The sequence below is a fragment of the Protopterus annectens genome, chromosome 2.part1 (assembly GCF_019279795.1).
Source record: "Protopterus annectens isolate FY-2018-M chromosome 2.part1, PAN1.0, whole genome shotgun sequence".
NCBI classification, from domain to species: Eukaryota; Metazoa; Chordata; order Ceratodontiformes; family Protopteridae; genus Protopterus; species Protopterus annectens.
The window spans coordinates 675,126,761-675,152,080 of NC_056729.1; the positions used below are offsets into that span (position 1 = coordinate 675,126,761).

Below are 25,320 nucleotides of genomic sequence, written 5' to 3' on the forward strand. Positions count from 1 at the left end.
GAGGTCTTTGAGGTAAGGTCCAAGCTGGGTATTGAGACAAGTTCCTTAGGATTGGGTGCCAGTACTGGCGGGGTCAGTCTGGGTCAATTAGTATCATCTTTAGTTTCTCTTGTCTGACGTTTAGGAGGACCTTGGGAAGAAGAGGCAGAAGAGGAAAGGCGTAAACTGATAGGTTTTTCCAACTGAAGGATAGGGCGTCAACTTTACATGCTTGTCTGTGATAAGTCCTTGTGCAGAATATTTCCAACTGATAATTTTGAGGAGAGGCAAATAGATCTATGTCTGGGCTCTCCCATTTCTTTGTTATCATGCTGAAGACTTGTGGATCTAGTTTCCACTCGTGAGGATCCATAAGGTTTCTGCTTAAATTGTCTGCCAGAGTATTTTGTTTTCCTGGCAGGAATTGAGCTTGAAGATGTATTTGGTAAGTCAAAGCTGTGTCCCACAGTGCCATGGCTAATCTGCAAAGGGGGTATGAGTGCGTGCCCCCCTGCTTGTTTATATACCACAAGACGGTGGTGTTGTCCGTCTTTATCAGTAGTTGTCCTGGATGAAGTAAGTCCTTGAAGGCTGTCAGGGCATTTTGAACAGCTAGCATCTCTTTTTGGTTGATATGTAGATGCATTTGTTTTGGGGTCCATATGCCCTGAATGCATCTTCCCGCCATGTGGGCCCCCAGGCATAATCTGATGCATCTGTTAAGGTTTGGCTGGCAGGGGGTAGATTGAAGGCCGGTCCTATGTTTTGGTGACATGCCTTTGCCCACCATAGAAACTCCTGTTTCCAGACTGTGACAATGTTGACTCCATAAGCTTTTTAGGTACCATTGAAGTTTTCCCATATGCAGTCTTGCATATGGAATCAGTAGGAAGCCAAAAGCCTGCAAAATTTGTCTTGCAGATAACTGGGTTTTTGTTGCCATCAGTTTGAAGTAAGTAGTCAGTTGCCTTTGCTTGTCTGGCATGAGGTAAGCCATCTGGGCAGTTGTATTCAAGCTTGCACCCAGGAATGTTATCTTTTGAGAGGGTACCAGTTGTGATTTCTTTTCGTTTATTGTGTACCCTAGGCATGTTAGAAGTCTTTCCACAAACGCCAGGTGTTGAAAAAGAATGTCCTTGTTCTCCACTTGAATGACACAGTCGTCCAAGTAAGGATATGTTTGTATACTTCATTGTCTGCAAAATGCAATTACTGGTGCCAGGCACGTTGTAAAGACCCTGGGCGCAGTAGATAAGCTAAAGGGCAGTGCAGAGAATTGGTAATGCATTAAGCCAGCCTTGAATCTGAGGTATCTTCTGCACAATTGCCTTATTGGGACATGCAGGTATGCCTCTTTTAGGTCTAATGTCACCAGCCAAGCATTATTGCCCAGTATGGGCAGAAGCTGCTGCAAAGTCAGCATTTTGAATTTTGGAATGTCCAGGTATGTGCTCAAAATCGATAAATCCAGTATTGGCCGCCAGGCCTTGTCCTTTCTGGGTACCAAGAACAGTCTTGAGTAAAAACCTTGTCCTTTTTCCTGTTCTGGTACTGACTGAATGGCCCCCATATCCATGAGGGACATAACCTGTTTGTGTGCTTCTGCCCATTGATTTTTTGGCAGATCTGGCCAACCGTTTGCCATTGGCAGAGTATGGAAATTGAATCTGTATCCCTGTGATACTATGTTTAACACTCACTTGCCCTGGGTTATTAACTGCCAATTTTGAGCAAAAAGTTCAAATTTTTCCCCTAAGGGTGCTGCCAAAAGATAAGTGCTTGGTGTAGGCAGAGGGAAGTCATTGAGACTGTTTTCTGTAGGTTTGCACTTTATCTCCTAAAGATTTGGAGGTAGAAGCGCCCCATTGCTTTGACCTGTATGAATCTTGTGCCTGGTATCTGGAATTCTTAGGGAGTCTGGATTTGCCCCTTTGAGCTCTGTCTGACACAGGAAAGGACCATTTTTTTGTCTACTGAATCTTGGTGGTTGCACTTGTAAGAAGTCTTTTACAGTTTGCATAGACTTAGCTTTGTCTTCCATTTTCTTTAAAACCTCTTCTGCCTTAATACCAGAGTATCATGCTGTAAAGGTGCATCTAATAATTTAGCTTTAACATGATCAGGCAAATTTTGTTCCTTTAGCCAGGCATGCCTCCTAATCACAGATCCAGTAACTGCGGCCCTGCAGGAGGCCTCTAAGGAATCAAAACCACATTGCAAAGTATGCTTTCCAACCTGTTCAGCTGCATGCAATAATTCCTGCAATTCTTTATTTTCTGCACATTCAGAAATCAACATAATTTTCTGTTTCAGCAATCTCATTAACATGTTGTTGATACTTGAGCATATGAAACTGGCAGTTTAAGGTCCTAATTGTCAAGGTTGCAGATGTATAAACCTTTTTTCCCCATCTATCCAGTGCCCTTGAATCTCTGTCAGAGGGGGTAGGATTTTTTTTTGCTGTTGAGGACTTAACTCCCTTTGGACCCTATGAAATAGTTTCTAAATAAAAATTTGTGAGAGTCAGGGACCCTGTAATATCTGTCAGGCTTGCTGGGAGCCAGAGGTAAGGAGTCAGGGGTCAAGCTTGACTCACATCATCCACAATGTCTAAAACAGGGGGTATGGCTAAAGGCCTGTGCTGAGGGAGAAGGAAATCCCTGAGTCTCTTTTTGATTCTGAGAAATCTTGACTCTCCAAGTGAAAATGCTCCCTCAAAGTATGCAAGGTTTCTCCAAATGAATAATCCTCAGGAGGTGATGCAGATGGTATAGACTCCTCTGCATAAGAATCCTCATAGGGAGGTATAGATAATTCCTGATCAGAAGAGGAATCAGAAGAAATAGAAACCTGATCTGAATATTCATAATTAGTCTCTTGCCTAGGCCTCTTATCTGGAGGGGGATGGGAACCCCTGATCAAGGTAATACGGTCTTCAGCCATTTTGATAATCTGTTTTTTAGGCATAGAGGCCTGTGCATGTGGCTCATGCGTTGTTTTTTTTAGTTTTAGAAGTTGCTTTTGTCTTTGGTTTTGCAGCTGTCATTGGTTTGATTTAAAAATGTTGAGGCCTGAATACACCCTCAGAAGCCTGCTCAGCGGCTCTGGACCCATCCGAGGAAGATATATCCGTGGGTCCAATACTTTGAGTATCTCGCGGCATACACCACATGGGTGTCGGTAGGGGCCTGCGACTTGAAAGTAGCGGGTATCAGGGGCTGTGAAAGCGCCTCACTGAGAACCGGCGAACCAGCGACTGGCTTAGGAGAAGCTTTGTCGTCAGTTTTGGACCTCGACTGTCTCTCTCTGTGCTTTTCTTTGCGTTTTTTATGCACTCCGGTAGTTGGATTGCTATCCGATGACATTTCTGGGTAGCTAAATCTGTTTTCCAAAATACTTTGAGGCAAAAATATACCAGCGCTTAATAGTCTGTTGGTTAAATCTGGCACAAAACCGACAGCCAGGCATGTTGTGATCAGGGCCTATGCAAGGAATACAGTATAAATGGAAATCCTTAGGAGGTATTTGCTTCCCACAAGTAATACAATTGTTAACTTTTTCTGACATCAGCATGGGGCAAGAAAAAAGTTTCCTCAATGGGGTACTTGGCTTTAGTGATGACTTCAGTACTGAAACTCAAACTCGAATCTTTCAGGAGTCGGGCGACCAGCAGTTGTGAAATGCTTCTGCTCTGGGCATCGTGCGTCAAGAAAGACTAAAGAAAATTGCATCGGCTGCTTGTTTTATACCCCTGACTACCTGATGTCATGGAAGAGGAGACAGCAACCGACGCAGGACCCAAGACTTTGGAATTCAGGCCGACTGAGAGCAACCTGCCAGCAGATTACCCAAATGTAATGACTGCAACAGTGAAACACGAAGAACACCTATGTCTAAACGCAATGCATGGCAAATAAGATTGGGGGAATTAGGGAATGAATGGTGCATTATGGGAAGAGGGTGGAGCTCGAGACTCAGATCCTAAAGTCTGGGAAAAGTGGCCAAGTCAGATCCGTTGTGGGATCCGATACCCATAAGTGAGGAAGAATGAAGAGGACATCAGATCTACATCTACAGTAGACCATCCAGCTCTGAACCCACACTGAGACTCGGGTAAACTTTCTCTGCAAGAAAGTGAAACATCTTCAGGACAAGTGCAAACAGCTTCACCATGATACAGAGAAGGGAGATACCACAATAGTTGTTAGAGTCACTTTTGTTACCCTTATTCTTATAGTTAGTAACTATGTTAGCATCCCTCATATCTTACGGTACACTACCTACTCTCCAGCATTGGCAAAGTATTGCATGCAGCTCTAAGATTTGAGTACCTCTAGCACATTTAAGGATTTCTGAGGGAATTCCATGTTTCCCAGGGGCTTTTCCTGAAGAGAGTGCTTTTAGTGCATCACTGAGTTCCTCCAAGATGGGCTCAGCATCGAGTTCAGTCATAGTTGGCAGAGGCTTGATGGCATTTAAGGCTCTCTCCTTAATGATGGTCTCTGGCGTACAGCTGTGAGTAGTGTTCCACCCAGCAATCCATCTGCTTGGTTCTGTCCTTTAAGACCTTGCCTATGGCTGACTTAAGTGGGGCGATGTTCCTTTGTGACGGGATGATGGTTTGCTTAATCCCACTGTACACGCCTCGCATGTAGCCAATGTCCACGACCTGCTGAATCTTGAAGCAAAGTTGGAGCCAATAACCATCTTCACACTGCCGAGCTACCTGCTGTACTTGACTGAGCACACTGGAGTGCCTGTAAGTTCTTCACATTCGACAAGGACTTGTATGAAGCCAGTGGCTGACTCTTCTTCTTCTCAATCAGGGGTGTCTGCACTTCAGGGCGGGCTTCAAACCAATCAGCACACTTGACTGTCTTCTTCCCAAAGATAGCTATTGCAGTGTGACAGATAGCATCCCATAGTTCTTCCCATCTCTTGTTGGCATCAGTCTCAACCAGGCAGATTGGCATCAGTCTCAACCAGGCAGAGCAAAGCCTCTTCAAGTGCTTGAACAGACATGCATACTTTTGAAGGGTCATGAGTCTTACCTATGTCAATGCATGCCCCCCCCCTCCTTTTTAGAGCAAAGGGACCTTCGCATCTGGATATTCAGTTTACTACACATTAGCAAGTGGTCAGTGTCACAGTTTATGCTGTGGTAACTGCATGTCACCCTGACACTACCTAAACTACTGTGTTTGGTGAGGACAAAGTCAAGTTGGTGCCAATGTTTCGATATTGGGTGCTGCCATGAAACCTTGTACTGGGGCTTGACCTTGAAGAGGTTGGTTATACAGAGGTCATATTGGGAACAAAAATTCAAGGAGATGTTGTCCATGTTCATTCATCTTTCCTGTTCCAAGATGTCACACACAAGATGGCCAGCTGTGATTGTCTTTACCAACTCTGGCATTAAAATCACCAAGAATGAATAACAGTTCATGAGACGGGACATCACTGGCCACTGGTGTTTATAGCTGAATTTTCAGCAGTCTCTCATTTCCCACATTTGGTGGTATGACTGAGCCAATGAGGTTGTTTCTGATTGCGAAACTAGTATGTTCCATGGTCTCTTCTGGAAGCTTTCTATGCCAGAAAAAAGGGAAGTCTTTCTCCCCAAGACATCCAATGGATGGCAGCCTTGTTTCCTGGACAGCCCCAATGTCCATCTGCAATCTGCTCAACTTGTTGTTAATGACTGCTGTCTTCCAAGCACAAGTGATGTTCCGTAGATCTTCCATAAAGCCTATAGTCATCTTCCTTATGTTTCATGTGCCTAGTCTAGAGGATGGTTTATTTTGTTGCTTTTTTTGTTTTTCCATGTATATGGTTAATGATCCACCTGCTGGGGTTCCCCAAGCCCCACACACCCAATATAGCAGGTGGACCATGGCGAGGCAACACCTTTTTGGCTGTTGGCTGCCCAGCTTAAGGCAGGAGGTAGCTGCCCAATGAAATCAAAGAATCTCTTTTACCACCGGAAGCAGCCCCTGGGACCCTACTCTATGCCAACTGACTGCATTGACTTATCACTGGTAGCTAGGCAAGTGAATCTGAGGAAACAGCTGATGCCCAGAAGCAGGTTCCCCCTCTCCATGCCACTGATGTAATTAATCCAAAGGGAAAGGCAAGGCCAATACAACTTGGCATCAGTGTCATCGCAAAAGCTGCCAGAGTGAATTAAAGTATAACCTCAAACTGTCCTAAACAAATGACACATAAAACATTGTCATCCTGTGGTGGAATATGAAAATTATGTACCTTCCATAACAACAGAGCTCAGTAATCATAATACATACTGTTCACCCTCAAGGAATTGCACAGCAACCTTAAGGTAGTTTGGCAATGGAAACTCTTCCTGTGCCAATTGCTTCCCTCCTCCTATAATGCAACACATATCTTCCTTTCTCTTCAGACTGACTGATTTGCTGCTTGAGAACTGGCACTAACAGAAACCCCCAAAAATGCACTTTTCTAAACCTCTTCTGATTCTCATCTCATAAATAAGGCAGGGAAAAGAAGGTTGGGATTGTTGAAGAGTACGGACTAGGAGCATTCAGATCAACTGTTACAGTGAGTGCGTAACCCTTGTATCCACGATCATCCATTTTATAATCTTCAACCTCTATGAAAGCAACCCCCACCTCAATTTCCTTGGTGGTCTTATGAGGACAATTTCCAAGAGATCATGTCCAGCTTACAGTGTCTTGCAAAAGTATGTAACAATGCCCAAGTTGTAACAGCATAGATATCATCCCATGAAGTGCTTGCAATGATAGCTTTGGGTGTAGCCACCACCCTTGTCAAATGGGCCATCAGGTGCTCTGGCAGTGGCCTGCCATACTTCATATAACAAAATTTAACCCACTCTTGTCAGCCATCTAGCTATGGTAACCTTATGCATATAAAAGAAGATAAAATGCATCAAACAGGCAAATAACTGACTAGCCTTCCTAAAAGACAGACTTCATTTTGTGAAGGAAAAGTGCCTATGTACAAAAAGAGATGCTCTCCTTTGTTTGAGTAACTATGAAAGAAAGTATGCAGCCTGATAAGCCTGGTTCAACTTTATTTCCATACTGACTGTAGGAGCAAATGTGAGATGAGTACAGAAGGCCACCCTATCTCTGTGAAAGTTCAAATAAGGTGGGTAAGGACTAAGGAGATAAGAGTGTGTTCATACACGACTGTTTATGTGCCAGACCACAACTATACTGCTTGTATGAATGGCTATGGCATCATATGGGAGACAATTTTGGAGGGCCTTCAGTGAATGAATCACCACTCATCTCCAGCACACTGCTGTGCAAGATGGCCTTGTCCACTAACCACACACCCTGGACTGTTCCAGCTTATGTATGCTCTCCTCAACCTAAAGGTTAAGGCATCTATGGTGAATGTTGCAGAGGGAACAGGAAAATAAAAAGGGCTGTCCATACAGAATCTGAGCATGTGCACCCACCAGCAAAGATGTGATCTGGTTATACTGAATATTCTGGTCTTTTGGCTCAGAGTGTCTGATATTTCACTCCATTGAGTCCTTAGGGTCCACTACAGACTTTTTACACAAAACCTTGTGAATGCAACTAGAAATACTGTTGCCACCATCAGGCCTAGAACTCTTAGACAGAGATGAACTAGCGCAGAGGGTTGCTGAATAATCAGGTTCAATATTTTGAACAGGTAACATCCTGGTCTTGGGAAAACAGACTTGACAAACTGGGTGTTTAGTAAGCATCCTTTGAAGGCAAAGGTCTGTATGGGCTTCAAATGTAACTCTGCAGAGCTCTCTGGTAAGACCAAGATGTAGAAAATGAGAAGAATCTCATGTCTTTAGTAGAGTGTCTAGTGTCCGGACTCTTCTCAGTATCTCATGGTATCGAAGTGGTGATCTATGCCTAGCTTACAAGCGGCAAACTACCTAATCCTGCTGAATCTACTGTATACCGATAGGACTGGTAGTAACACAAACACAACAGCAAGGGACCAAAATCTACAGCACAACATAAGACTTAATAGCGTGACAGATCTCTCTCCCAAAGAATCCACCATTTCTGGAGCAAACTCTTGTTTTTTGGAAAGCAAAGTACTTCCCATCACTGCCTTCAAATCTAACTTAGACACATGGATGGGAAAGCTACTACTGTTACATTTGGTAAGCCCAAAGAGTACTTCATACAGTCCAAATACTAAACAGCATATGGTCACACAAATCCACAGCTGTTACTGCCTAGAAATGTACAAACAGCCTAAACAGTCACAAAAATAGGTATAACAGGAGCAGGTGAAAAGGTTCAGAACATACATCATAGCCTAAGAGGAAGGATAACCCCTGTAAAAAGTAATCTGGAAAAATCCCACCAGAATGAAGATCAGAATATGTGGAAGAAGAAAATTCTGTAGAAAATATCAAAAGTTAAGGAAACTGAGGCCATTTCCCATTAGTAGTTCAAGAGTGGCATAGGAGGGCTGGACTGAAAGAGCATTATGGGTACTAGGAAGAAAATGTGGCTCTGTTTTGTATGTCATCTCAGTAACAATAAGGTCTACACAAGAACCTCACTCTAACAAGCTTGACGAGTGAGGTTCTTGTGTCCATGCTTCAATGTAACAACTTTTTAACCCCTTGATTCTGGAACATAATCAATGCACCCCATGTACTAGAAGAATGTTATATGGGTAGAAAATAGACTCTCCACATGAGGAAACCAAGTTTCATCAAGGCAAAAGGACAGTCTTCTAGTGTCTAGATGAAGAAAGGTCATCTAATATCTACATATAACAGAATCCTACAAAATACACATCATTCCGCTCAACAATACATAATGCTGCAGTGCAAGGAAGCAGTGCTACAAACCCTGTAGTCTCGATTTGCGTCAGTGACTTGCCACAGGCTGTTCGGGATACCCATGCGGCTATATTCTGCTCTGAGGTCTATCAGCTTCCAGCCTGCCTCTCTTTCTTCTTTGTCCAGCTTTGGGTTGAATGAGAAACAGTAAAGCTCTTCATACCTGACTGGAATAAAATAACAAACAAAAAAAAAACATTCAGATGAGAATGGTGATGCACCTATTATGCAGCAATTTAAACTGCTCTATTTAAAATGAATAAAGAAAAATACTCAACAGATGAATACTACACCTCAGGTTAGTCACTTAAGAACACCTTTAATGGCATTGGGGTTGCACCAAAAACATGATGGGGGAGCAGTGAAGGAAGTTAACTTGTATCACATCAGAAGTGAATTCTGGTGTGAAACAGATTATGTACCTTTAAGGAAAGCTTAGAGCAAAGCATTTATTTATTTTTACTTTTTGCATGGTTTTTATTCCCAAGGATTGTTTTCTTTCCAATGATGTTTGTTAGGCCTCTATACTTGTTCCTCACCTCACAGTGGACAGCTACAGCTGTTACAACATCAAAATCCCTAAAGTGAGGAATTTCTGACGCTGAAAAATGAAGTTTATTAATTAATATAAAAGTTCCTCTGCAGACGATCCAGATGATGACCAACTGTACAAATGAAATAAAATCTTTACTTGTACCTCAGTATAACAAAGAAAGCTAACAGAAGGTATACAACGAAGCTCGAGGACACAAAGAAATGAGAAGAATATGTCGTTAAAGCCCTCCTGTGAAAAAATATGTCTAATAAGACTGAACACTATTCAAAACCTACAAGTATTTTAATGAACATGTAGGAGAGTGTACAAAACAGAGGCAGTATACTGCGAGTAATGTGTAGACAGCCTCAGTTTTAAAATCCTGACATTTTTTGCCTTACTGGTATCTCACAGTACTGCATTTTTGTCAATTCTATCTCTGAAAAATTACGGAAAAAATTATGCTGTGGCACAAAATAGTTTCCTTTACATACCCAGCTAACTAAAAAATCACAGCGATGGTTTCTACGTAATTAAGCAACCCATATGAAACAGGCCAAGCTTATCCTCCACATGGGGCTATGGTACACAGCAGCCAGGATTTTTTTACTAAGTGAATAAATCTCATAGAATGCTCTATGTTCATTTTTAGTGTTAATATGCAAGATATGCACTGTATAATACTGGTATATAATCCAACTGCTACTGTCCAAAAACATTTCAAACTAAAACCAGACCCAATTTATTTTAACAACATATAAGCAAGGAAAACAACTTAACCTTTCCCCACAGCCACCACAAGCCCCCCTTCCTTAATGCAATGCATTCATCGCCACATTGTAGTTAAAACCATACAGCTGTTTGACTATCCACTTTCTGCAAGAATGGGTACATTGACACTTTTTAGTACCTCACTTGACCCACCTAATCAAAATAGGGGAAGTCACCTCAAGTAGTAGACCCGTAACAAGCGGTGTACCCCAGGGATCGGACTTGGGGCCTCTGCTGTTTGGGGTATACTTCTCAGAGCAGCAGCCCAAATCTAGTGGGTTATGGCTGACCATGTTTGCAGATGACTGCAAGCTGGGTGCTGTCATCAATTCCCCTAGTGATGTGGACATCCTCCAAGAGAGTCTTACCCAAACAAATGACTGGTGCCAGAAACATGTCCTCAAACTGAATGCCAAAAAATGCATCATCATCCTTTTTGGGGAGAATGACATCTCCACAAATGATCACATTGATAATAAGGCATTAAGTACGCAATCAGTTGTGAAGGACTTGGGAACCCAGGTTGATAGCAAACTGACTATTAACCACTATGCCTCTGTTGTATGGAAATCTTTCTACATGGCCCACCTCATTAGTAAGGGTATCTCATTCAGGGACAAGGTGGTCATAACATCCCTGTATTCTTCCCTTATAAAAATGATTACTGAATACACAATGCCCCTTTCAGCATGTACCTTGCAAAGCACATGCAGCAGCTGGAGAGACCACAGAGATTCCTCACCCAGAGAATTCAGGGCCTCAAACATCTACCCTACACAGGCTAAAAGCCCTGTCCCTCTACTCAAGTCTCCTACAGACTCCTCAGAGGTGACCTCTGTCTGGCATACAAAGCAATCTCTCCACGCCTTGTTTGGACTGCTGTATATCCGCAAGTCAAGCTCCACTCGAGTATCCCACACACTAGACCTCAACCGGGTCTGTGACATCAATAGGACTTGTTGGCAGGACTGATATGTGTCCCAGAGGCTTCTTCTTTTGTGAAATAGACTCCCTCTATATGTAAAGCATTAAACCTTTTTAAGGGCAACCTGGATAACTGGATGGGGAACAGAAAATACACCCCTGGGATTCCACCTATGTCTCTGCTGGACAGTGGCATAGAGTGCTGACTTGTTGGAACATGGGCTAAATTCTTGGTTAGGCTTGTAAGGGCCTCAGGACCAATAGTCAACTTCCTATGATTCTATAAATGTACTTTTCAATAGCACCCAGTTTCAACAGATGTCTATAGGAGTAAGTCTACGGAAATTTTAATAAATTTACAGAAATAATGGATATTTTCATACTGTACATGCTGGTCTATGACACAACCCTCAGTGATGGATGGGTCCTACAGTTGGTTTCATCCTCTATAAACACAATTTGGCACTGTTTTCTGAAGAACAGGTAGCATACCCAGGCAGAAGAGGAGTACATTTTTACTACCACTCAAAGAATGTCAAGCAGGCATGAGATTCAAACTGCTGTACACAGCTATCCTCAAAATGTTGTTCCCAGGAGGGACAAAATAATTTTCTGATGAAGTACATGCTAAGGAAGAAATACAAAAGTTTGTACAACAAAAAGTGAGCTGTGAAACAGAATGGGATTCTGCTGGTACTAAAGTCCAAAGAAAGACTGCGCCAGTGAAACCTTGAGATTCTGCTTCTTGTTCTTCTGGTAATAAAGACCACAGAGAGACTGTGCCAATGAAACCCTTCAGTGTTTTAATGGAAAATGTTTGAAAGAAAGAGAAAAAAAAGCACAAGAGTTAACTAGAACTAAAAGTAAGTTGGAAAGGAAGCAGAGACTGGATTTGGGAGATGGAGATGAACAGGAATAAAACTAGTAACTTGGAAATTGACAAATGTGGATTACAAAGCAATGATTATGTTTGTGAAATAGGACAGAACAAGAAAATCTGGAAATATTGGACTTTTTTGGACTTTGCTAAACTTGTAGGGGACTCTAAAGCACATGCCCTACATGTCCTACTTCATCTCATTAATATTTGGAAAATACTTAGGAGGGAGAAAGTTAACTGTAAGTAAAACATTTTTTCTTAAGAGTACCATTTTTATAGTGCAAGATTTCCTTTGCCTGCTATAAAGTGTTCTCAGTTATTTTATGTGTAATGGGGATACTAATGTGAACAGGTGTTCCTGTTTTTTTCCCCTCTCATCTATTTCTCCTTGTTCAATTTTAAGAAATGTTGGCACTGCAAAAAAAAAAAGTCTGGTTAGGAGAGCGTGACAAAAGAAAAATTAGTGTGCTTTTTCTTATTCTTGCCTAGGAGAAAGAAGGACTAGATTATGGCCCTTGGCTTGACACAGTAATAAGTTTTAAGAGAAAGCAAGTAAACGAAAAGCAATATTGAATATTATAAGGCTTTTTTCTAGTAAATGTATGTTTAGTAGTAATTTTATATCTGGTCATCATGTCTCCAGGAGACAATCTGATAAAGAGAAACTGCTAGGAGATGATGTTATCTGAAAGCATTCAAGTGTTTACCAAGCTGGGAGAGGTATAGACAAGACAACACCTAGGAGAAGCACAGGCTGTGCCATGTGTCTTAGCATGGATAGCCTTTCTTTCAGATTAACTAAGTCTGCCAGTATGGCTGTTGTTTCTCTTAGGAGGGTAAAACTTAATTATTTGAAGATATACATAGTTTTGTGTGTTATTACTAAGTGAATAGGTTTTAGGAGGTATTGGGGGTGTTTGTATTTTTGTAAGATATGATACAGGCTCAAGTGAATATCATAAACAACTGCATAAAAGATCAACCTGCCAAACAATGTATGCATGTACACAAAAGCTGGAACTAGACATTTAACAAAAAAGCTGTTATACATAAAAGGTGAGAATAATAACTTTTTAATACAATGATGCTTTCTGTAACGTCTTTAATTGTCAATGTTCCTGCAGATAAATACAAAAAAAGAAAGAGTAGTGAGCTATATTAAAATATAGAATGCAAATACTTATGCTACATGAGACATAACTGGAAAGAAATGAACATGTGAATTTGATAAAAAAAAAGTTTTTCAAAATGGTTATTCAGCAGAATACCTTGGACAAAGGAAAAGAGGAGTGCTTATGTAAATTGAGGAGCTCCAACAGTAATAGAAAAGGATAAAAAATATAATAATGTTAAGATTTCTAGTACTAAGGGGATAATGGCAAAGAGGAAGGATTCCACTTAAAACTGCTATTAATGGAGCTGAAGAAAATTCTGGGAGAAATAATCAGCTTTCAACAAGTAATGTATTACCTATAGTTTGGGACTGGGATTTGATTTGCAACACCGAAGATGTGTCTGGGGCCCAGAAGGGAAAATATAACAAAGGAGGGTAGATTTTTGAGGAAATGTATGAAAATATTTGGCATGGAAGATGTGAATTCAGTACAAGGAGTTCAGAATGAATTTACATATTATTCCCCAGGATAAAAAAGTGGGCTAGGCTAGACATAATTTACATTTCACAGGAACATATGCATTTAAATTAAGGTCTTGATATGCACCCAATAACTATTTCAGATCATGCGCCAACAACAACTAAAATAAAAACACACGGTAATGAAACAAAAATGAGACAATGGCCACTTTCCTACCTACCTACTAAAAAGAGAAGAATTTAAGGAATGGGTAGTGGCAATTATTCAGGAGCTACTACAGAAGATATAAATTTCTTCTGAAAATATAGCTATGGTGTTTAAAAACAGGGTACAAATAAAAGAAAGGAAGATATGAGTAAGAAGTAACAAGCATTACTTAGAGGGATGACAAGTATTAAAGTATTGCAAAATAGGGGGAGTTGCAAAATAGGGGGAGTCTCACAGAACAAAAAGAAGATCAACTGCAGAATGCTAAAAAGAAAATAAGGGATTACCTCAATAGTATGCATGAGTTTAAAAAGATTGCTGTTAAGCAACTGTTTTTGATAACTCTAGAGCACAAAAACTTTTAGCACAATGACTCGGGCAAAGTACAGTTGTGTACACTTACCATAAATGTAGATGTTAGTGTGTATTCACTGTTGCAGTCATCACCTGTGGGTTATCCCTGCTGTGGTAGCCCTCGGCCTACCTGAATAACAGAGTCGATTTTTTCTGCATTGGCTGCTGTTGCTTGCTGCCTGATGTCAGGTTGTCAGTGCTATAAAGGAAGGCAGCCGACACCATTACATCAGTTTTTCTTGCCTTAACTAGTCAGAGGTCCAAGTAAATATGGTATAAAAGGTGGCCCTGGTGGCTAAACGCCGTCATTAGAAACTTATGTCTCTCAAAAGAATGAAGACATAAGGGGGAAGGAGAGTGGGAAACCAGGATTGCGACAGTGAATACACTCGAACATCTACATTTATGGTAAGTGTACAAAACTGTACTATGTTCTTTGTGTTTCACTGTTGCAGTCATCACCTGTGGGAGGATTTCCAAAGCTGAGGAAAAGGGTGGTAGGATTTAGTAAGAGACCTAGGAATGGGTCAGCATGTCCTGCAGGACTGCAGAGGCAAACCCTGCCCTAGCCTTAGGAAATAGAGGTAGTTGGTAATGCTTGTTAAAGGTATGGACAGACGTCCAGGTGGTAGCTTCCAGGATGTCCCTGGTGGGAACTCCTCTGAGGCATGCTGTGGAAGTGGAGGCTGCCCTAGTGGAATGGGTTCAGACAGACTTGGGGGGGGGGTTCCCATGCATTCTATAGCAGAAATGGATACAGCGTGATATCCATTTGGAAATTGTTTGTTTGGAAATGGGCTTCCCCTCTGTCCCTGGGGCAAAGCTGACAAGTAGTTGGTCTGTTTTCCTGAAGGGTTTAGTACGGTCCAGATAATATCTGAGCTGTCTGTGCACATCTAGAGAGTGCAGAATTCTTTCCCCCTTGTTTTGAGGATTAGGAAAGAAGGTGGGTAGATGTATGGCCTGGTTGAGAGTTACATTAGATACCAACTTGGGCATGAAGGAGGGATTAGTCCTCAGGGAGACTCTGTCAGCATGGAAGATGATGAAGGGCTCAATGGCCATCAATGCCTGAAGTTCTGAAACCCTTCTGGCTGAGGTAATAGCTAGGAGAAAGTCAGTCTTCCAGGAGTTTTTCCAAAACATAATTCAGGTCCCAGGCTGGAGTGGGTGTGGCCTTCTTGGAGGCCTGATATTAGAGGCCCCTCTGAGGAATTGTTTAATCAAAGGATGGGAGAAACAGGGGCTGTTCTGTATCAAAATGATCTGAAATGGCTGAGACGTGGATTTTAATATAGGAAAAGGACAGGCTACTAATTAAGTAGCTCTGCTAGTTAGTCCTGGATAAGAGGGATGGAAGGTTGTCCTCCAGGAGCAGAATCCTTTCCATTTTCCTGCATAGGATTTTCTGGTGCTGGGCCTTCTGGCCTCTGTGATAATGTCTAGGACCAGTTTGCTTAACAGGGGCCCCTTGTTTGCCTTTAGAGTATTAGCCATGCTGATAGTTTGAGAGTCTGCAAGTCTGGGTGCAGCACTCCCTCCCAGGTCTGACATCAGGGGAAGCTGCCTGGGAGGTTGTAAGATCAGGCTGCACAGTAAGAAGTACCAATGTTGTCTGGGCCAATCTGGAGCAATGAGGGTGGGCTTTGGTCTCTCCTCCCTTATTTTGATCAGTACCTTGGGAATAAGAGGCAGAGGAGGGAATGCGTACACAAAGAGGGTGTTCCGGGAGGAAGGTCAAGGCATCCACCTTTCATGCTAGGTGATAATACTCCCTTGGTACAGAATTTTTTCAGCTGATGGTTGCGGTGCAAAGCAAAGAGATCCACCTCTGGAATCCCTCACGTCTCAGTGATTTGTAAAAAATGTTGCTGTGGAGCTGCCATTTGTGGGGGTCCAGTAAGTTTCTACTTAAGTGATCTGCCAGGGTGTTGTTGATCCCTGGTAGTTATTGGACTATCAGGTGCAGCCCCATGGAAGAGGCTGCCAGCCAGAGGTTCATGGTTAGACTGTACAGACAGTAAGATTGGGTCCCCCTCCCCGTTTGTTGATGTACCACATTACTGTGGTGGTGTCTGTTTTAATAAGGAAAACCCCTGGCTTGAGATGGGGTTTGAAGGATGTCAGAGCCTTTTGTTCTGCTATCATTTCCTTCTTGTTGATGTGCAAGGGAAGGTGCTGGGAATCCCAAAGACCTTGGGTGCACCTGCCTTTCAAGTTGCACTCCACTCTATGTCTGAGGCATCGGTGGTAATGGTCTGCCCGGTTTGGCGGTGGGTGAAGGAAAGCCCCTTGTTCTGGGCACAGGCCCTTGCCCACCAGAGAAACTTGGCCCTTATACAGGGGATTAGAGGGATAGAGGTCTCTAGGAGTTGAGAATGATGATACCAAAGGTTATTTAGGTACCACTAAAGTTTTCTCATGTGAAGCCTGGCCAGAGGAATTAGAAGGATGCAAGATGCCATGTACCCCAAGGCTTGCAGGAACTTCCTCACAGTGAGGTGACTTCTGAAAGCCAACTGTGTAAAATAGAGAGGCAGGAAGCTCCGCTTTTCTGGGATAGGAAGGCCATTTGGGATGCTGTGCCAAGAAAATGATCTTCCTGGAGGGGGTTTCCCTTGATTTCTTCTTGTTGATTGCGCACCCTAAGGAGGTTAGGAGGGTTTTGACAAAGAGGAGATCCTTGAGGAGCTTTTCTTTGCAATCTGCCTGAATGAGGCAGTCATCCAGATAAGGGTAAATTTGTATATTTTTCTGTCTGCAAAATGCTATGGCCAGGGCTAAGTATTTGGTGAATACCCTGGGAGCAGTAGATAAGCCAAAGGGTAGCGCAGAGAACTGAAAGTGTTGTGAGCCTGCTCTGAAGTGAAGGAATTTCCTGCAGGATTCTGTTATGGGGATGTAGAGGTAGGCATCTTTTAGATCCAGGGTAACTAACCAGGCCTTTTTTTGTCAGCATAGACAGCAGCTGCTGCAAAGTTAGCATTTTGAATTTGGGGACCACCAGGAAGGTGTTCAGAATGGATAGATCCAAGATGGGGGCACCAAGTGCCCTCTTTTCTGGGAACAAGGAATAGTCTGGAATAAAAGCCTTTGCCTGTTTGATCTGAGGGGACGTTCTACTGCCCATTGGGATATGAGAGTTTGAAATTTCAATGCCTCTGCCCACTGATTTGGAGGCAAGTCTGGATACTCTCTTGGAATTGGGAGTTCGTTGAAGGAGAACTTGTATCCCTGAAAAATGATCTTTAAGACCCACTGGTCCTTGGTTACAGAAAGCCAATTTTCTTTGCACAGGGAGAGCCTTCCTCCTAGTTTTTGGTGAGTGGAAAGAGGGCAGAGGGGAGAGGGAGTCAGAATTTTTGCCATAGAGGGATGGCTTAGAACTCCTTGCTGAAAGGAAGTGGCCCACTGTTTTGTTCTCTGCTCTCCCTGGGATAATAGTCTGGGTGGTATGTCCCTGCGGGGCTTACCTTGCCCCTGTCTGGTAGGTGCAGGAAAAGACCAGTGTTTTGTGGGAAAATTCTTGCTGAACCTAGGAGGTTGTACCCGAAGGACGTCTTTTACTGTTTGGATAGATTTTACTTAGTCTTCCATCATTTTAAGCACCTCTTCTGCTTTTTCTCCAAACAAGCAGTCCTTATCCAAGGGTGCATCAAGTAATTTAGATTTGACATGATCAGGGAGAGGTTGTTCCTTCAACCATGTATGTCTCCAAATGATAGCTCCCGACACTGCTGCCCTGCATGAAGCTTCTAGGGTGTCATATCCACAGTGTAATGAGCATTTAGCCACTTAACAAGTAGAGTGCAGTAAATCTGCTAACTCTTTTGAATAGGCACAGTCAGGAAAGGTTGAAATCTTTTGTTTTAATAGTTTCAAAGTGTGTTGTTGATATTTTAATATGTGGAACTGACAGTTGAGTGCTCTAATAGCTAAGGTTGCAGAGGTGTATAGTTTTTTACCCCATCTGTCCACAGCTCTGGAGTCCTTGTCAGAAGGAATAGGATTCTTTACAGAACTAGCCTTTGCTCCTTTTGGTCCCTGTGTAATGACCTCCGGGTCTGCAGTAGGATTTCTCTACAGACATTTGTGAGACTCTGATACTCTAATACCTGTCAGGTTTTCTGGGAGGAGGTGGGAGGGCATCAGGAGTTGAGCTGGATTCATGGTAGACATCAACCACCTCTAAGATTGGAGGGATGGGCCAAGGGTCTGTGCTGGGGCAAGTCTAGAAACTCTCTTAGTCTTTTCTTAGACTGAGGGAAGTCCTAGGATTCCTAGTGGAAATGTTCCCTAAGTGTGTGAAGGGTTTTCCCAAAGGAAATATCTTCTGGTGGGGAGGCAGAAGGAATGGATTCCTCTGCATCTGAATCCTCATAAGCAGTCAGAGGTTGTTGTTCCTCTTCAAACTCTGATTTTCAGACTCCTCGGAATCCTGTTCTGTTAGTATTTCAGGAGAAAGTTCTCTTTTTCTTTTAGAAAGGAGTGGCCTGACGACCCCTGATAAGGGTGATGAGATCCTCTGCCATTTTAAGCATTTGAGCTTGGGGGGGGGGGGTGGAGCAGGGGTAAAATGGTGGCTAGAGGTAGTTTTCCTAGGAGTGGCCTTGCCTCTTGGCCTACGAGTATCCAACAATCCGAGAGGAATGGTAGTCAGAAGAGAAGTCATCGTTTTTTGTCTAGATTCGGTAGTGCAAAAATCCTCCTCGGATGCTGGTGCCTGCATTGCGGCTCTGGACCCAACCAAGGGAGAATAAACCAAAGGCTCGGAAGATGAAGATTTCTGCGGCATACTGGACTCCGAAAGGGTCTCAGTAGAGGCCTGCAAGGTATAGAATCGGGCATCAGGGTTGCGAAGGCACCTCACTGAATTTTGGAGAACAGACGACCTGCTTAGCGGTAGAGTCATCAGATGGCTCAGCCTTGTGTGGTCTGTCTCTATCCTTACATTTTTTCAGAAAGTCTGAATGTTGGCCAATGGATGCCATTTCGGAACGAAAACACCTGGCTACAATAAGAGCTCTACGACAAATGGTTCTCGCATTAAAGAGGGCACAGGACCGGCAACGGGGGACATTGTGGTCTGGGTGTAAGCAAGTGACACAGTATGAATGGACATCTCGGTGTGGTATTTGCTTTTCACAGGTGAGACAATTGTTAACTTTTTCGGTCATCGGTTATTGCAAGAAAAAAGGATCCCCAACAGGGTACTTAGCTTTAGATGTTTTCAGTAGTTATTCATCCTCTGGTAGTGACCAACCGGCACACTTGGGAACTGCTTCTGGTATGGGCCCCACGGCAAGAAAGACTGATGTAATGACATCAGCTGCCTTCCTTTATAGCACTTACGACCAGACGTCAGGCAGCAAGTGACGGTAGCCGACGCAGAAAAACACCGACTCTGGTATTCGGGCCGGCCGAGGGCAACCACAGCAGGGATAACCCACAGGTGATGACTGCAGGGATAACCCACAGGTGATGACTGCAACAGTGAAACACAAAGAACATCAGAAAGTAGAAAGGGCTGTTACCAAGCTTAGGAAGCCTATAGCGAGGAAGATCACAAGAGATCCTGTAAATGTATTCAAAATATTTTGGAAATTCTATGAAAGTCTGTATAAGAATGAGAAATATGGAAATCAAGAAAAGCTACAAAAGGAAATGTTTATGAAAAAAATAAATATGCCAAGGTTACAGGTAGATGAGGCTCAATTACTAACAGCTAGAATAGGAGGAGATGAGATAAAAGTGGTGATGTACAACCAATCTACAGGAAAGTCCCCAGTAATAGATGGTATTCCTGTCGAAGTTTGGAAGGTAGGAGGGAAAAACTGAAAGATCTGGAAGGTTTTGTTTAACAGTATTTTAAAAGGAGAAGAACCAACATCCTGGAAGAAAGCTGTTATAGCTGTAAAACCTAAACAGGGTAAAGATCCATCAGATCCAGCTTCATACAGGCTAATTTCAATACTAAACCATGAATATAAAGTGTTTATGACTCTAATGGCTAAAAGAATGGCAAAAGTGATAATAACGTTGATAGAAATGATCAATGTGGTTTAGTGGAGGGGAGGCAAACATTTGAATGTAAAAAAATACCACTGTTTTTGGTGGGTCTTGATGCAGACAAAGCATCTTACAGAGTTAGGTGGGACTTTATGAGCAGGGCAATGGAAGCATTTGCATTCCCTAATAAAATTATGAGGTTGATTACAAGGATATATGACGGATCTGTGGTGAAAATTACAGTGGGTGGGTCCCTCTCTTATAATTTCTGCTTGAACAGAGGAAGCAGGCAGGGGTGTCCTCTTTCTCCTTTGTTATTTGCATTACACTTAGATCCAGTGGCAAAGAAAATAAGGGACTCAGACATTCAAGGATATAATTGGTGTGATAGTCAAGAAAAGCTGCCTCTATTTGCAGATAATATTATTTTATACCTAATAAAAGCAAAAAAGGACATTATCGTGCTGTGGAACATTTTGAGTTGGTTTCCAATCTGTTTGTGATACAGAATTAATGAAGATAAACAAAGGCTATAACTGTAAATTATGTACCCACACATGAACTGGATCATCAATACCCATATTTATGGGGACATGATAAAATGAAGTACTCAGGAGTATGGATTAAAAAGGATTCTGGTGTGGCAGCTAAAGGCATTTGGGAAGAGACTAAAAAAATAATACAAAAACTGAGAATTTGGTAGCTCTGTTTTATGAATATGGATACTAAGATACAAGCAATTAGAATGTTTTTAGTCCCTTTAATCTTATACAAATGTCAGGCATATTTTTATCAATCAAAGGAGAAGTTATGGAGAGCAATTAATAGAGATGAAGGATTTTGAGTCAACTGGTATAAGCTGATTCTTCCAAAAGAATAAGGCAGACTGGGATTACCCGATCTGAAGGAGTATTTTAGAGCTACGCAGTTAAGGCTATACATAGCACAAGAAGAAACCTATGATTCAAAGTGGAAAGGGATGATGATGATGAAAGAGGAGAAGCTCAAAAGCCAAGGAGAGATTGGGATTTTGGATGCAGACCTTTAAGGAGAAGAACAATAATGCAGAATATTATATTCATAAAGTATCAGAAAGTAATCAAGAACTAAGCCAACACAGGAATGGGGAAAGGAGATTTTGGTGACAAGGATGACTGCAATTAGGGATGCAGACAATAGGCAAGAGGGGGCTGGAATTTATTGGAGAAAACTGGCAAAGGAACCAAGGTATTGGCAGCAACTAACTAGAGAGTAAAAGGTAACTGAATGGGAAGATGCCAAGAATTTATTTGGACAGCAGGTTAGTGATTGCCTTCCCTATCAAGGATTAATATCGGAGTATAGGCAAAGAGAAAGAAACGAAGGGGTCCTAAATGAAAGACCAGCACTGGTAGAGTTTTTAGTAGAATCTAGAACAGAAATTGCTGTTAAAAAAGGAGTAATTAGTATAGCATATAAATAGTGCTAACTATAAGAATCAATCATAGAAGGTTAGAAAGGATTGGGAAGAGAGATTGAATATGCAATTCACAAAGAAACGATGTCTCCCAAATATGCAACAAAATCTAGATGATTTAGGAGTTTTGCTTGAAAATGTTTACATGGATATTTTTATACCCAAAGTAGACTCCAGAGAATTCTTCCTCAGGTATACAGCAAATATTGGAAAAAAAGAGGTAATTGTGAACATATTTTCTGGGAGTGTAATGAGTTGGAAGACTTTAAAGATTCCCTGCAAACTACTCTAGCAGAGATACTGGGTGAGCAAACTTGTGTAACTAGGGAAATTATTTTTCTGAGCTATAATACAGAATTGGAATTACCTAGACATAGCAAAGGCCTTGCTGGGTCTAACTATGGTAGCTGCCAAAAAGGCAGTTACTAGACAATGGAAATCAAAGTCTAAAGCAACTGTACTAGAAGTAGTGAATACAGTAACAGAGATATAACAACTGGAATTGGGATCTTTAGAAAAGGGTAGGAGCAAATTACACAGGAAAAATGGGAATTGTGGGAACAATACATACAGGGCAGGAATAAGGTTTAAAAGAAGGCGGGATTTGAATGAGCTATGTAATCTCTGACTGACAATGACTGGATAGATTATAAGTGATGTATAACATTTGCAATTACAGTTATGTCAATATGGTTTGTGATGTAAAATGTTTGCAACTAGGATTATGTCAATGGTTTGTTTTCATTTACCATAAATGTATGATTGTCTAATACCTAATAAAGATGTTTCTTGTTTAAATAAGAAAATAAACAGGTAGCACACTTGCTCTTGATGCCTGGAGCATTACTTCAATCAACTATGCCAACTTAGTACCACTTTTCCCTGTAACATAGCCTGTCTTTGCCCCATACATTGGCACTACACTGACTGCATTTTACAGGGAAGAAGTCAGGCTTTTTAATTAAGAATTTAAACCATGACTCACATTAATTATCTATTTATTGATACAGTCTTAGTGTATTGATATTTCTAACAGCTCTTCAGAAATGATACCTAACCACTGTGGAGGGGAAAAAAATGAAAAACATAAATATGTTTTCTGAAATTGATATTTGGAGCTGCAATATGCACAACATTCTGTTACCAAAAACCTGTGAAACATTTCCTCGCATATGTAACTCTGAGAATAGCACTGAGATAAATGTTTCTCACCCCAGGATTAAATAAGGGAGTCCACCAGCACTTAACTGACTCAGGTGAGTATCTTCTCCATCCTTAAATTAAATAAGAAACACAGACATGTACATACGTGAGTCATCCAAGCACATTTCATATTCTTTCTTTACACTCATTCACATACAAACATGCAACTTGCACAGAGGTTTAGATACTCATTCATAAACTTAAATTCACTGCATACACATACCCTCTCTTTACACAGATTTTACTAATGCATTAATGCAGACCTAATCAACTCCAACACTTGTATGTGGGAATGTGAGAGGGGATAGACAGCTTCATTACGAACTGCTCACAGTTGCAAGCAGTTAATGTTATACTGTCTGGGTATGTAGATAAGGGGAGAGAAATAGGAGACCCGGTAGCAACACAATATAATGGAAAAAACATGCAACACTTTTGCTGTAGACTTGTCTATAACTGTGTGTACAGTTTTGTTAGTGGAGAGGGTGAAACTAACATATTAAAATCCTCAAACTTAATTGTAGAGAGTAACCAAGTAACATACCTTTCAACTGTCCAGAATATCACAGAATGTCCAGATTTCTGTCTAATAATTTTGGTCTGTTCCTTATAAAGTTTATGGTTTTCTGGCAAATCACTGAGGACTGAAGTCACTAAAAATGACATACATTTGAGTTTCAGACTTCATATCCTTCAGAAAAATGCATGTCAACACAAATCCTGTTATTCTAGCAACTTTCTAAGAGCAATATTTAAAAGCTGTCAATATTTATGGCCCTTTATCCCCCTATAATTTTAGATTTTGTCCAGATTTCTTATGCTAAGAGGTTAACAGGTATGCCAAGTAATGAAGACATGTGTGTCACAGGGGCTGGGGTGGATGATATCTTATCAACTGCTACTGAATAAAATCACGGTGTGAAAATTGTAATCAAAACCTGAATCACTGAAGTGACTTATTTCCTAAGCACATCTGTATTTAGGCGATATAGTGATATAACAGTTAGCATTGCTGCCTCAAAGCACTTTGATCTCCGGTTGGGTTCCTGGCTGGAGTACCTTTTGTGTGAAGTCTGTGCATCTATTCTCTATTTGCATGGGTTTTGCAGCATCTTCTCTGTTTCTTTCCACATTCTAAAGCTTTGTTGTAAGTGAACTGTCAATACCTCAGATTGCCCATAGGTGTGCTTGCAGTTTGAGAGCAAGCACACCTATGGGCAATCTGAGGGAATGACAGTTCACCTACAATAAATCTTGTCCATAGGTGTGCTTGATGTCTGACAGCAGGTACATGAGTCCTGTGGTGGCTAGCCACCCTGTTCAAGCTAAACTTCTATACCTCCTGCTCAATAAGTACCAGGATAAGTGGTTAGGCACCCAGGTTGGAGTAAGCTTTTATGCCTTGTGCCCAATGAGTTCTAGGATAATTTCCAGCTGCAGAAAACAGGGCACACAGAGAGGTTAAGAACAGCTGAAAGATATAACATGACATGGTATATAACAGCAATATGTAAATACAGAGGTGTGGACTATACAGCATTTGCAGAGTTGTGCATCTGTTAGACCTACTAAGCACTGTCCTTGAGGTCTAACTTAAGAACTAGGGGTGAATACTGAATAACATATTTCCCCACCATCAACATCAAGCCCATCAAAACTTGCTTCTAATCTCCCTTTCTTAACATGACCATAATAATGCCAAAACTGCGGTTTAAACTTTTTTTACTGAAATTTAAAGGTACACTAACAGGAAATTACATACTCCCATCAATTAAGCTACAGCTGGTACGGAATACCAAGAATCTGAATTGCTTTAAAAACGATGCAGAAAATTCAAACAAATATGCTGAAAACTGGCCCAAAACTTAATGCTTAAGTAAAAGATAAAATTAAAAGTAGAAGCAATACAGTGACATGCACTGTATGCATCCCCCTTACCATATCAACTGTGGTAAGTGTGTATTAAGGTGTGCATACTTTCTTTCACAATGGCTGAAGAGCAAGAGATGAGCATAGCAGGGTATTACCAGAGGTGAGAACTACACTCTCAGTACTCAAAAGTGTAACTGTCATTGCATGTTAATTATGCATGTGCACCAAATATGTAGATACTGTATCCTCTTTTTTTCATCATTCTGCTGGTCTATTTATGGATCAGAGTGTGGCGTAGAAACAGTCATTTCAGTGTGAAACAGTCTCTGACACTGCATCACCAGTGGTCACTAGTTCTACCTCTGCAGTGAGATGGAATATGCATGTAAAACTAAAATGCAGCAAATCAAAGAGGCGCAGTCTGCAAAAAGCAAGCTGCAGTGTACCCCTCTATACTTAACTCCAAAGTTGTATACCTTGCAGAACAGGAAATACTTGCTTTTACTGGAAAAATCAGACATTTTTTCTTCAAGCTATGTGACATCAAAGTTAAAATATTTTAGTAGCAAAAGTACAGGTTCTGTAGACAGGTTTGTCTACTGTAAATATGGTATTCTGAATACTACAGCCCACATTTTAACATTTAATTTCACAAAATTTACCAGAACAGTACAAATGACTTAC

At 41.5% G+C, this 25,320-nt stretch overlaps 1 protein-coding gene across 1 annotated transcript in view; it reads right to left on the minus strand.

Moving 5' to 3' along the window:
* Positions 1–25,320, minus strand: part of MTMR7 (myotubularin related protein 7) — a 901,754-nt gene that overhangs the window by 561,748 nt on the left and 314,686 nt on the right. The window contains exon 4 of the mRNA XM_044062411.1: positions 8,840–8,997. Within this exon, the coding sequence (XP_043918346.1) occupies positions 8,840–8,997 (158 nt within the window). The remainder of the gene's footprint in view (positions 1–8,839; positions 8,998–25,320) is intronic.